Genomic DNA, 12,943 nt, shown 5'->3' with positions numbered 1-12,943 from the left:
AACGTCTTCTCCTTAATGGCATCCCCTCTACCCCCACCCAGACACACAGCTTACCTTCATCCCCACGTCTCGGAGTCACAACCGAGCATTCTTTATTATTTTAATTACCATAAACATACTATGCAAACATACATAGCATAAAATTGTCTAGCAATCTTAAACTCTGTGAGAACTATACTTTCTTCACTCATCCAACAATTTTTTACTTTTTCACTTTTTCACTTTCTTCATTCACCTTTCATCATTACTCCAGATCTCCTCAACACTGCCATACTTGATTAAAAAATAATTGGTTGAGAAGTTGTTTTTGTCTTGCTGCATATTTTTATTTATTTAATTAATTAATTAATTAATTTATTTATTTGAGGAAGGTTAGCCCTGAGGTAACATCTGTGACCAATCCTCCTTTTTTTGCTGAGGAAGACTGGCCCTGAGTTAACATCTGTGGCCATCTTCCTCTACTTTATATGTAGGACGCCTGCCACAGCCTGGCTTGACAAGCGATGGGTAGGTCTGCACCTGGGATCTGAACCGGTGAATCCCAGGCCACCGAAGCGAAAAGTGCGAACTTAACTGCTGTGCCAGGGGGCTGGCCCTCACTGTGTTTTTTAATGTAATTGAAGAGATAAAATTGCATAGATAAGCATAAAATGCAGAAAGTTAGGGATTGAGGGGTCCTCAGTAACTATATATACTTGCTTACTGATTAATAAATGAGGCGGAAACATTAAATGTCTTCTCTGAAATCACAGTTTCAGTTAGAGGAATGGTTAGAACAAGAATCTAGGCTTTCAGACTTCCAACCTAATGCTCTCTCCACTCCATCATATCATAAGCTCTTTCAGAGTCTTCTAATCCTTTGTATACTACCTTCCCCCTCCTGGGGAAATGTCCTGGGGATTTATTGGTCCAGTACTAATTATATTTTTAATAATAAAGAAAAGCATGTTTTATCTTGCAAAATGATAAATTGATGTCACATTATAAGCAATAATTTTTTCAGTGTGAAAATTGCTACCTGAGAATGAAAAACAGTGTTAGGAGAAAAGGCACAAACAGCTTAACTAACTATAACAACAACAAAATAAATTCTGTCTCAATTTTTGTTTTTTAAGTTAAAGACTAACACTTCAACTAACACCATCAGTCTTTTCTAACTTTGATTTAGCTCATAGAATCAGAGGCAGGTCAAAAAAATTTGAATATTATTTTCCCCACTAAATTGTTTCCTATACTTGATGTTCTCAATAGATTACTTTGACACTACTTAAACTAAACATTTATTAACTAATTCACTCAAGCATCAGAGCTGTTGAGTTCTTACAGATAGCAACTGCCTCAAACAAATGAATTTCAAGCAGAGTACCTTATTGCTCTGTGTAATTACTAGGGAATAATAAGAATTTTAAATCATGGCTCTACATGTTGAGAGACCAAAAAAGGAGATTCTTAAAGCAGGAATAATATACTTCAGAATGATTGAGGCTGGTTTTTCAGGGTAAATGTCCTTTTCGTGGCCAAGAATGTTTTCTTACGTTTTTTCTAGACTTCATCTATCCATCTATTCATTCATTCCACATACCTGGGCCAAATACAGAACTAGGCCCTCAGGATACAATGGTTCCCGTCCTCTGAGCTTTAGTTCTTAGTGTACTGGCAAAGTAAAAAGCTCTAAATTTATAACCTGTTTCCCATTCTATCAAGTTGATTGCTTTTGCTCACACTCCCAATGTTCATTTCATTGTCCACCTGTTCATGGGAAGCAAAGGTACCTTTACTGATAGAATCTCAGACAGTCTGGCTTTCTTCCGCTCAATTACAGTGGGCTTCTGACCTTTTCACATCTGGCTCCTTGCCGTACACATCTCCACTTAACTAGCACCTCCTTGAAAAGGCCTCTCATATCTACCTAATCTTAACAGTCAGTCTGCCAGTTACTATCACATCAATCTCTTATTTTCACTGTTGCCTCTGTCTCTGATACTCTCACATTTACTTGTTTAATCTCTGTCTCCCTCTCTTCCATGAAAGCTCTGTGAAGGCAGATGGGAGCCCTATCTGGCTAGTTTGCCTCTAAATCCTAAAATAGTGCTTGGCACACAGTCGGTATTGATTAAATACTTGTTGAATGAATGAATGGATTTCTAATTGACTACTGCTTGAACTGCTACAGAGACTGATTCATCCTTGTGGAGAAGTTTTCACGTCTCACGTGTGTGAAGATTAAATAGGAATTTAAAACTAAGTCTTAAAATTAAAAACAGTTTGGAAACGTGGGAAACATCTGGCAGAGAAATAATTCCGGTATTTGCAGCGATGGAAGGAAAGTTTTTCTCTAAAGTAAGCAGTTGTTGGCCTCTATCGGTATCATCAGAAAATGCTTGCCTATTTTTGTTGGTTTGCTCAGGAATTGGGAACATCTGGCAATGGGAACATAGAACGCTATTCATTTTAAAGTCAAGAGTTGTAATAAATTTAGGGGCTGGGAATGGGAGAAAAAAATGCCCTAAGAAAATGAAGGCAGTCTGAAGAGAGGCTCTTGTCTCCTTTAAAGAACACCTTTCCTTGGTTCTTCAAGAGTGTTACTTAAGGGACGCTTCCTAGAAAGTTCTTAATTTGTATGGTTTCTAAATAAGAGACTCTTAGGGCTGAAAAAAAAAAAAGAAGAAGAAGAAGAAGAAGTGCGTGTGCGGCTCCGCCTAGTTTAGGTTCATCCTGGCCTTGAAAGTTGTGGCTGCAGGACAGACTTTGGCTGCTGCCTCCTAGAACGTCGTTCCGATCCCTTTAAAGGTGGGATCATGACGAGGATGCGGGGGAAGAAGGCGGGAGCCGAGGGCTAGAGAGTGTCGGTTGACATAGTAACTCTTCAGCTCCGTCTCCCTTGCTCTCCGCTCTCAGGCTCCGCTGCCACCCGCCGCCCCGCCTGTGCTCGCTCGGCCAGGGAGCCCCGGCCACCTCTTCGCGGGGTCCCCTCGGCCGGACGCGCTAAAGTCAAGGTTCCTTTGGTGACCTCCCTAAGTGGTTACTTCTCCCCGGGACAGGGTGGGAGCCACTCGCGGAGCTCAAACGGCCGGGCGCCCGCAACCCCTGCCTCACCCTCGTTCCCTGGGCACTAGTCTGCCCCGGGCCAGTCCAGCGGGTGACGGGGACCCCTCCGCACCGGGTCCCCACTGGAACTGCCAACGCACCTCCCCCAGGAGCAGGACCTTGGCCAGTCGGGCGTTCCCGCCATGAACCAGAGTCCAGCGTTCGGGCCCCGGAGAGGCGGCTCTCCCCGGGTCGCGGCCGGGGCCGGCGCGCGACGCAACGAGAGCCAGGACTATCTGCTCATGGACTCGGAGCTGGGAGACGACGGCTGCCCACAGCCTCCGCTGCCTCCCTACGGCTACTACCCGTCCTTGTAAGTGCGGGCGCCGCGGGCAGGCTGGGCGCAGGCTGCGCGGCGGGAAGCTGTGCGCCTGCAGGAGGGTATGAGCCAGGTCCGCGCGCGCGTCTGAACACGCGTGTGTCCCTCCAAGGGCCGCGCGAGCCTAGGCTGGGACCCGAGTTTGCGGAGGGGCGCGCGTGGGTCTAGGTTTGCTCCTGATGAGCACACACAGGGATGTTTGTCCACCAGAGTGAGACCGCAGGGTACCAACATTACTACAGGTGATCAGGTGTCTGGTCAATTTCTTCACTTCGGATGTCCCCCGCGCCCTCAAAGAGACCCAGTGTTGCTGCGCCAAAGGCATGGTCTGGGCAGGGGATTGATTCAAATTTGTGACTCCGTGGCTCGGCCTACGTGGGAGAGATGACTAGAGCTCCAAGGGTCCGTGATGCTGCCTCGGTGGGCCCGGAGAACTGGAGAACCCTCGCGCCCAGGCCGTCTTATATGCTTTGCCTGCCTTAGCCCTTCAGGTGGCGCGCACAGGTCCCCCGGCTGCCAGACAGCGGGAAAGTTCGAAGGTGTGCGTGGGAGGGGGTGGACTTGCCCCCGGGATATCCTCTGCCTCGCCTCCGGGTCACCTGGTTAAGTCAGGGAAATAGAACCTCTAGGCGTCCCCCACCCGCAGCGCGAAGCTTTTTACCAAGGGGGTCCAGCGGAGATGAGCCTGTTAAGTGTGAGAGCTGGGAGACTGCATGAATCCAGGAGCAAGGGGGGTCGAGGTCGTTTGTAGTGGACTCCGAGTAACCACAGAGATTTTATTTAAGAATCTGGAGTTTGGGTGTGAGAGCGGGCAGAAGGCGGAATAAGGGAGAAGTCTCCTCTCCCCTACACGTCTGGGACCACACGTGCAGCTGGCAGATAGCATTTCTGCCACTTAGCCCCTTTACTTGATTAGGCAGTCTGGTTTCCTGACACGTCACATCCATCTACGTGCTGTTTCCTCAGTAGCAGTTCTGTAAGCAGCTCTAGAGGTGGGGGGGTTTCCGCCCCCACTGGCTACGGGCAGACGTTCATGATGGATGGGTGCACCCTCTGATCCCTGATCAGGGCTGCCCAGCGTCAAGGCCTGCTGTGGTTCTCTTTCACAGTGAGAGGCGAGCCCTAGGAAATGGTGCATCTTTCCCCAAGATAAGAGGAAAAAGTTGGGACTGGTTCAATTAGTCTATATTCTGTACAATTGGAAGGCATTTACTATTACTTATCTTTTTTAAAAAAAATTAAAATGTATTTTACATACCATAAAATTTACCCATTTAAGTTGTACAGTTCAGTGGTGTTTAATATATCCACAAAGTTGTAAAACCATCACCACTATCTAATTCCCTGACATTTTAATTACCCCCAAAAGAAATCTTGTACTTGACCTTAAATTAGAAAATATTTCTATATCTTATGGTACAGAGCTTCTCAGACTTTAATGGGCATGTGAATTACCTGGGGATCTTGTTAAAATGCAGATTCTGATTCAGTAGGGCCTAGGTACAGCCTAAGATTCTGCATTTCTAACAATCTCTGAGACGGTTTTTTGAGGCTGCTAGTCCATAGACCACACTCTGAGTAGCAAAGAGATATATGCCAAGAAAAAAAAAAAAGAAAAATAAATGGATCCTGAATATTCTGAATACAGCTATTTTTGAATTTGGTTTGAGGGTCTATATGTAAGCCATAGATGGACTTTTTATTGGCATAGACTTGAGATCTACTAAGCTCGAGGGTTATATGTTTGTTAATGGTACCTGCAGCTAAATTCAGCAACTTAAGAAAGCTGTACTGCTTTTCTAAAATTAGGCCCTCCCATAAACAGAATATCTTCTTTTTTATTTTTATCACCTGATCACTTGTTACTGTGTCTGTGGGAGAAATAATTTGGTTTTTAAAACTTGTGGTTATATATTAATGGTGAGAGAGACTAAATAAATGAATAATTCCAAGTTGTCCTGAAAATTTTCCCCAATGCTTTCTTCCAATGTGGTTTACTATCTTATTGATTTGTCTAGCTCTTTACATTATCTATTATTTAGAGAATATATATTTTTTCTCTTAGGTCAGGAATCTCAGACCATTCTTTCTAGATAGACCTGAGCCGCAGAGAGATGAACAGAAATATTTTAATGTGCTTCAATTCATAATGAGCACCCCCAGTGTCATGTCAGAGGTACTATAATAAATTTAAGAGTGAGCCATGTTTCAGAATGAGAGTTTGGTCTTGTCTGAATCTATTATTTCAAAAAGGTTCTGTAGTTACTTACCATCACTGTTTATTCTAGCAAGATTTGTGTTTTTTCCAGTTGAATAATCAAGTAACTGAAAAATTTTAACCAATAAACAACAGTACTTCACACCTATGATGTCTGAGAAGGAGCTCAAGAAGCTACTTCCTGCTGATGGGGAGTACAAATAAGCTCTTTTCTATGCTTTTGACTTGTGGTTTAAATTATTTCATGTATTTTCCCAGGTGTATTATTTGTCAAAGTGGCAATCACTAATACACTCTAGCTATGAGTATTGCCATTTTCTCAAATCATTGAAATGTTTCCCTTTTATAAGATTGCAAATTTTTGCAAGTTGTCGTTTCTGTGGGATAAATTCTATGACTCTTGCTAAAAAATTCAATTTCATGGTTCACTTATGTAGAAAGGTTTTTACATATATTTGTGAGATTTTTACTACTGAAAATTGTGGCAAATTATTTTGTTTGAGAGCAGGTACGTATTCTCAGGCCTTACTAGTGTAAGCAGTAACATTTTGAAAAGGTGTTTAGAAGAAAAAGACTCAAATTCTCTCTTTTTCCAATTTTTAAATGGAAATCAATTAATATGCTCAATTGTGGTCAGTTTGTAATGGTGATTAGCAAGAAATGGTTCATGTTCTGCCAGGATCCTAGGAGATATATCAGAGAGTTTCTTCATTTAGAACTTAAAAATATGTCTCCAGTTTATCACTTCTGAACATGAGGAAGAATTCAGGACACAAAAAACAATGTTGAGGGTTTCTGAATTCTCAAGATCTGATACATAGTCCAACAAAACTTTCTCCTTGGGAAGGCCTAATTGATTAAATAATTTTGAGTAATGAAACAGTAAACCATAAACTAAATCTTTGGCAATATATAGACTGAGATAATCTAAAAAAATTATGATTGCAAACACCTAGCAATACCAGATAAAATATTTAAGATGATTATAAAACATTATCCAATTCTGCAAAAAATAAAAGGAATTACCATGTGCCCAATGCAAAGAAGTTAAAAGCCAGAGTATAGCCTGTGAACTGATGCTTTGGTTGCCCGGGATTATGCATCTGAGTGACCAAGGAGGTTGGAGTCTGACATCCATGTGAGAGAGAGAGAAGCTAAGACCTTGGCCCCAGATAAGGCAGAGAGTTGAAACTGAGACATCCTTGCCCCTGCATAAAACCAGGATCCTTATTTTAATGAAAAGTTAGGCTAGAAAAATATGCCACCAGCACAGAGTGAGAACGAGAAACTTTGTTAGTAAGAGGAAAAGAAGTCTCCCTCTAAGAATTTCATTCGTTGAGCCTGCATGTCATGTGTGTTTTTGTTTTTGCTTTAGCTTTTTTACACTACCTAGCTGACCTAGAAATCATGAAGGTGAAAAATACCTCTGAGCTCCCTTGTGTTTATAAGAATGAAACACATAACTGTTCTGAAAGGATAATATCAACCAACTAGACTGCCGTGGATTTTCAAGAAAACTGTAAGCCCTGCTAAAGAAATGCTCACAATAATACATAAAAAAACACACAAGGAAACAATCAACCAAGAATGAGAGTCAGCAGATGATGTAATCCATGAGAGAGAGTCAGCATAAGACATAACAGTAGTATTAGGTCCTTAAGAGGTTGAGATAATATAACAACATGAAAGAGAAAATAAAATGAGTATGTATAAAATCTTGGAAATATATCAGAAGAAATCAAACCCTAAGAAAAGAATATGACATAAAAAAAACAAATAGAAAATCTGTAAATGACAATATAATTTTGAAATAAAAACTCAGTTGAAGGGTTAAATGCAGATTAGCCATAGCATAATTGATGATAATACTCAGAATGCAGAGACATAAAGAAAAAGAAAATGTCAACATTATTGAGTCATGGAGCAAGAAAGTAGGAGTTCCAGAAGGAAAATGTACAGAGAACTGGGGAGAGGCAACGTTTGAATGGTAAGGGGTGATGATTTTCCAGAAATGATGAATTCTCATGTTTATGAAGTGCAGCAATAGTGGTGTAATACAGAAAAATAAGCCCATTTAAATATATTGTATTGAAATTGCAGAACCCTATAGATGAGAGGAAATATTAAAAATGAACCAAAATACAAGGGATTTGAATAAGTAAGATTTAAAATTCAAAGCATATGCACTCAAAATCTATCTTGATACCTAGGTGATGCAATGTGTGGCTTGTGAAAACTGTGATTCTTGTTTTGCATAAAGGCATTGTTCACTGCCTAGTTAGTAATGTAATGTTTTATACAGAGCTGGTGCTCTACTGCTCATAGCAACTCTTTAAACAAAGATGGACAAGAAGGGAGTCCTGTTTAAAGGGTGACTTATCATTGAATCACACGCTTGGGAGAAACTCAAAGAGATTCTTAGTTCTATCCTTTATTTCACATGACACAAACAAAAATGACTTTTTTGTTATGGGTCATGGATCCTTTAAAAGTTTTTATTGACTTCAGGATGGTTTTGGATAAAACCCATCTCTGAACCCTAGGACCCAGACATTGAATCCTGATTTAAGAGAGGTAATCTAGTGTCAGAGAACACAGATAAATAAAACTCCCCAAATACAGCCTTCTTTTCTCCAGGCAAAATAAAATGTGTCTTCAACACATTTATGTATAGATAAGGGAATGAAAAATTTAGACTGCAGTCCAGAAAGTGTTTTCTGACATTAATTGCTGATAGGGCACACCACACTCTTGAAGAAATTTAAGACTAAAGTTAGAGTACAGACTCAGGCATATGAATCATATTAAATTTTTATATACTTGTTATCTCTCCCTCATTTTTGCCTCCATGTGTCTGATAAATAGGTGTAGTCAAACATCTGTTATGCTTTTACACTTATTTGTTCACATATCTCTTTCCCTTTGCTAGACTACAAGCCTATAGAAGTCTGGCTATCCTTCATCCCTCTGCACTTAGCGTAGCGTCTAGCAAAGAGAAAGTACTAATTAATTTATTCCTTAACAAAGACATGATCATCTCCTCAATATTTGTTCTAATAAGGGATAAACTGATTCCAGCCCCTTTCATGAAATAGCTTTTGAGTCCTCTGAGTTAGGCAAAAGGGTGGATGTCCGCATAGAAGGAGATACCCATATCTTATAGTCCAGCTGCCTGTGCACTGAGATTCACCTTCTTCAGGGAACCTGTCACTAATCACTGCTGCCACTACCAGTCTGCTCTCCTTTTAGCTCTCTAGCCCCAGGCTCTTTACTTCAAGTTCCCTCTGCTCACCTGGAATGAAGATATGTTTATCAACACCTATCAAATGCTCAGGGATAGCCAAAGAGAATTAACATACAGAGAAAAATTCCTGGCTGGCTATTACTGCTCTTCCAGCTCATTCATGGAGTTTCCTAAGGACTGACCCCTGTCTAGCCCCAGGGTTCATCCAATTTTCACAAAGTATTCTTCCCTCCCCTCCTCAGACTGCCCTCAAACATCTAGCCCTGAATAGTCAGTTCTAGCCCAGACAGGTGAAGGAAAACCCTTCCTCCACTTTATCCAGTGTAAGATATGCCTTTCGAACTCTATCTCTTTTTCTAGGATCTCCTTCTTTCCTGGATCATTGACATCAGGTATGTCCACTCCTTTAAGCAAAGACCCCACCACTTACCCAGAGAGGTGTGGCTTCACTCTCCCGCCCTAAAGGGGGAGTCACATCAGAATACGACCATCCAGCAGCAGCATATAAGGGATTTCCAAATAAAATCAAGGGGCTCATTTCCTTATAAGAACATATTTATCAAATGATAAAATCAATCAAAGTGAGCAAGTGTGATATCATGATTTCTTATACATACATAGTAGTTTATAATTCAGAGAGAATCCTAGTATCTATTATGTTCTTTGAAATAACATCTGCAACTATAAAGCAAGGACCTGGACTTTGGTTAAGGGTTTGCAGTTCTGAAGCTGCCTCCAGGATAAAAACAAGTGTGAAAATCTCTGCTTCCCCTTTCTCTTTAAGGAACCAACATCTCCCCCAGCCACTGGGATTAATGGTAGTTCTCTTTTAATTGACCACTTTGGAGGTTTGTGTTCTGCATGACGGAATCACCTATTTTGTTTCCCAAACTCCTCTGACTTGAAGTAATCACCATCAGCTGATAACAAATTATTATCATGAAACATTTTTCTTAGGAGGTCGACATTGTAGGTTGTGGAGTTCTTGCCAGATGTGCTGAAATGCCTACATTTATTCTGTAACAGAATATTTGTTCACCTCTAGGAAGACATTCTATAATTTTTTTTCTCTAGACAGTTATGTTCCTTGAGTTACAAGAAGTAACTTCGTAAGGCAATTCATCTTTGCCTCTTAGAAAGTAAATTATAAAAGGAAAACATTTTCTTGAGTCCATTCTTGTTTTTCTCCCTCTTTCATAAAAAATGCTAAATATAATTGGATGCAGTTGGATAAAATTACCATTTGTGATTGCTCTTTGTTTAGGAATCTTCTGCTTGCTTTTAGTACATGAAGAAGTGCTCATCTATATGCCAAATCTCAATTAAACTTTGACATCTAAAATGTGGTATGCTATTCAAAACTCTTAAGCCATTGGAATTGTTTGCATCACATTTCTTATGGAATTTCTGTTTGGAGCAGCATATAGAAGCGAATGTTACAGATACCCAAGCAACATATATGATTGCAACATAACTGTTCTCTACCTAATTCAGGTACTCAGCCAGGACAGAGAGGAGAAATGATGTTAACTGGAGTTATTTACAGTTCAGTGCAAGTTGCTGTTTCTGTAGAGGACTAATCTAAAATATTTACATATATTTGAGGAGACTAACATTTTTTGAATACCTATGCTGTAGCAGGTTCTTTTCCAGTTGTCATACAAATGTAATTTGCTCGTCAGAGCAGCCACTTGGCTATTTTTAATGTCCATTTTATAAATGACGATGCTGAAATTTAGAGATGTTAAGCAACGTTCAGACAATTACACAGCTGGTAAGTTGTCAAGTGGACAAAAACCAATGCGTCTTATATAGTGCAGGCTGAAACAACTGGACAGAAGGATTGGCAGGTCACACAAAGTCCGCTGCTCTCTCAGAACCCTATAGAATCATGCTTGTACCCAGCACAGCTGGTTACATGGTGGGGTGTGCTCTTGGAGAGCACACTTATCATTCCTTCTCTTCTCCTTTCATAGGTATTTGAGAAGACATGGTTGGCTCTGACCTCCTGAACCAAGATTCCTTGTGCCTTGCTCATTATATCTAAGTTATACTCTGGGTGTGGGGAACAGACAGGAAGAAGGATTATAAATAGCAGTAATAAATGTGTTTAACCTCCGTCTTCTCTTTCTATTGGACTCTTAACCACCTTTGAAGGTCAAGCTTTATACTCCTCTTCTTCTTTCACTAATTCACTAATCTATTTATTCATTTTTCTTTTATGAGATTATGTCCAGTAATAATAAAAATAATAGCTAGGTTTATTAGGGACTTCTATGTGCCAGGCCCTCCCCTGTAAGTATTTATAGGTGTTATAAATACCTATAAATATGCTTTATAGGTAGTAACTCATTTAACACTTATAACAAATCTATGATATATCATGTTTATAATCCTCATTTTACTGATAAGAAAGAAAAAAATGCCACAGCAAAGAGAGGTTAAGGGGCCACCTGTTGGCGCAGCGGTTAAGTGCGCACGTTCCGCTTTGGCAGCCTGGGGTTTGCTGGTTCGGATCCCGGGTGTAGACATGGCACCACTTGGCATGCCATGCTGTGGTAGGCGTCCCACATATAAAGTAGAGGAAGATGGGCACGGATGTTAGCTCAGGGCCAGTCTTCCTCAGCAAAAAGAGGAGGATTGGCAGCAGTTAGCTCAGTGCTAATCTTTCCCCCTCCCCCAAGAAAAGAGAGGTTAAGTGACTTGCCAAAGATAACACAGCTAGTAGTTGACAGAAATGAGAAGAAAGAAAGGAAGCAGCAGAAGATTCTGTTTTATCATCTATCTTGATAAATAATGAAACTTGGTTTGGAAAACCTGCCAATTTTTGTTGCCAAAGAAAGATTATGTATGTACCAAACTAAATAATTGGTAGATTACTTACTAATTTTACCAAGTGGTCTACAAACTGATCCTAAATCTTTCAAGATTCCAAAAGATGAGGCTTTCTTTTGCTCTTCATTTCTCTCTATCATGCGGATGAAATTGCCTCGATGCTACAATGCTGTTTGTATCAGAAACACTGACGTGACTCAAATGGTAGTGTGAAACCAGAGATTTCATTGCAGGATATGCATAATCTTAAAAAGCATTTTACGTGATATTTATCTGAAAGTGTATATTGCCAGAAGTCAATTACAGTGTGGATAGTCATGGTGAGATTGATTGCCTATTCAAGGGAGATTTCATGTTTCGGTTACAGCAGCTCTGGTTTACAGCACAAAGAGCATTTTGTCCGGACATGTAGTGGGTCAGCACAAAACCTTTGCACAAAACTTGGAAGAGTTCTCTTCATGGGAATTGCTAACAAAATTATCTTGAGAGTTATAATAAGAATTGGAAATAACATGATTTCTAAAGCTCTTTTTAAAATTCTTTTAGGCAGTTAAACTAATATAGATAAAACTAATTTTTATTGTTACTATATTAACCTCCTTGAAACAGAATTTTGCATTGAATAGGTTGAAGGTGGCAGTGATAGCTCTGAGAAGCCCATCCTTGGGCAGTGCAATCCTACCACGCAGGAAGATGTTTTCTGCAGGACTCCTTTTCTTGGAGGGGCATTCAGGGCCAGACACTGTAGTCCATCTTGAAGGATGCATTGATTTCTTTCAACAAATGTTTGTTTAAGCTCCTTTGATGTGACAGACATCATATTTGGGAAGCATGAACACTATATTTCATTGAGTCTAAGGTTCTATCAATTGTAACCTGCCCTGATATTTTATATACCTTCAAAAAACAAGCAAAAAAAAAAAGTGTTATCAATTAAACTATACCTTAGATTTTTATTTTACACCTTTTGAAGCAGCTCTTTGTATTTAATTAGACATAGATTTGGGTCATATATAACTGTTATGCACATATGAAAAAAGAAAATCTAAACAAGATAAATTTGGCAAAGGTATTCCTAACGCTTCTTTACATTCAGAGATGAACTTTTCTGAGTCACTTTTCCACTCAGAATTTTCAGTGCCCATGTTTTTCCACACAACGTTGTCCTGTGTGTGAAAAAAAACATTGGTGGTGCAGCATTTCCTTAAAGAATCCAAAGAAAGTGTGATAGACCCGAAGC

General features: G+C 40.2%; 1 protein-coding gene across 7 annotated transcripts in view; it reads left to right on the top strand.

Annotated features, from left to right (window-relative positions):
- The first annotated feature begins 2,480 nt into the window (after window positions 1–2,480).
- The window catches only part of TRPC6 (transient receptor potential cation channel subfamily C member 6), a 128,843-nt gene continuing 118,380 nt past the window's right edge, over window positions 2,481–12,943 (top strand). For 2 of the 7 annotated variants that reach the window (XM_070272718.1, XM_070272717.1), the window contains exon 1: window positions 2,481–3,400. In XM_070272718.1, the coding sequence (XP_070128819.1) occupies window positions 3,231–3,400 (170 nt within the window). In that variant the 5' untranslated portion in view covers window positions 2,481–3,230. The remainder of the gene's footprint in view (window positions 3,401–12,943) is intronic. The other 5 variants (XM_070272720.1, XM_070272721.1, XM_070272716.1 and 2 more) reach the window with 3 other exon arrangements.

The sequence above is a fragment of the Equus caballus genome, chromosome 7 (assembly GCF_041296265.1).
Source record: "Equus caballus isolate H_3958 breed thoroughbred chromosome 7, TB-T2T, whole genome shotgun sequence".
Classification (NCBI taxonomy): Eukaryota; Metazoa; Chordata; class Mammalia; order Perissodactyla; family Equidae; genus Equus; species Equus caballus.
This window is presented reverse-complemented; position numbering and strand designations above follow the sequence as displayed.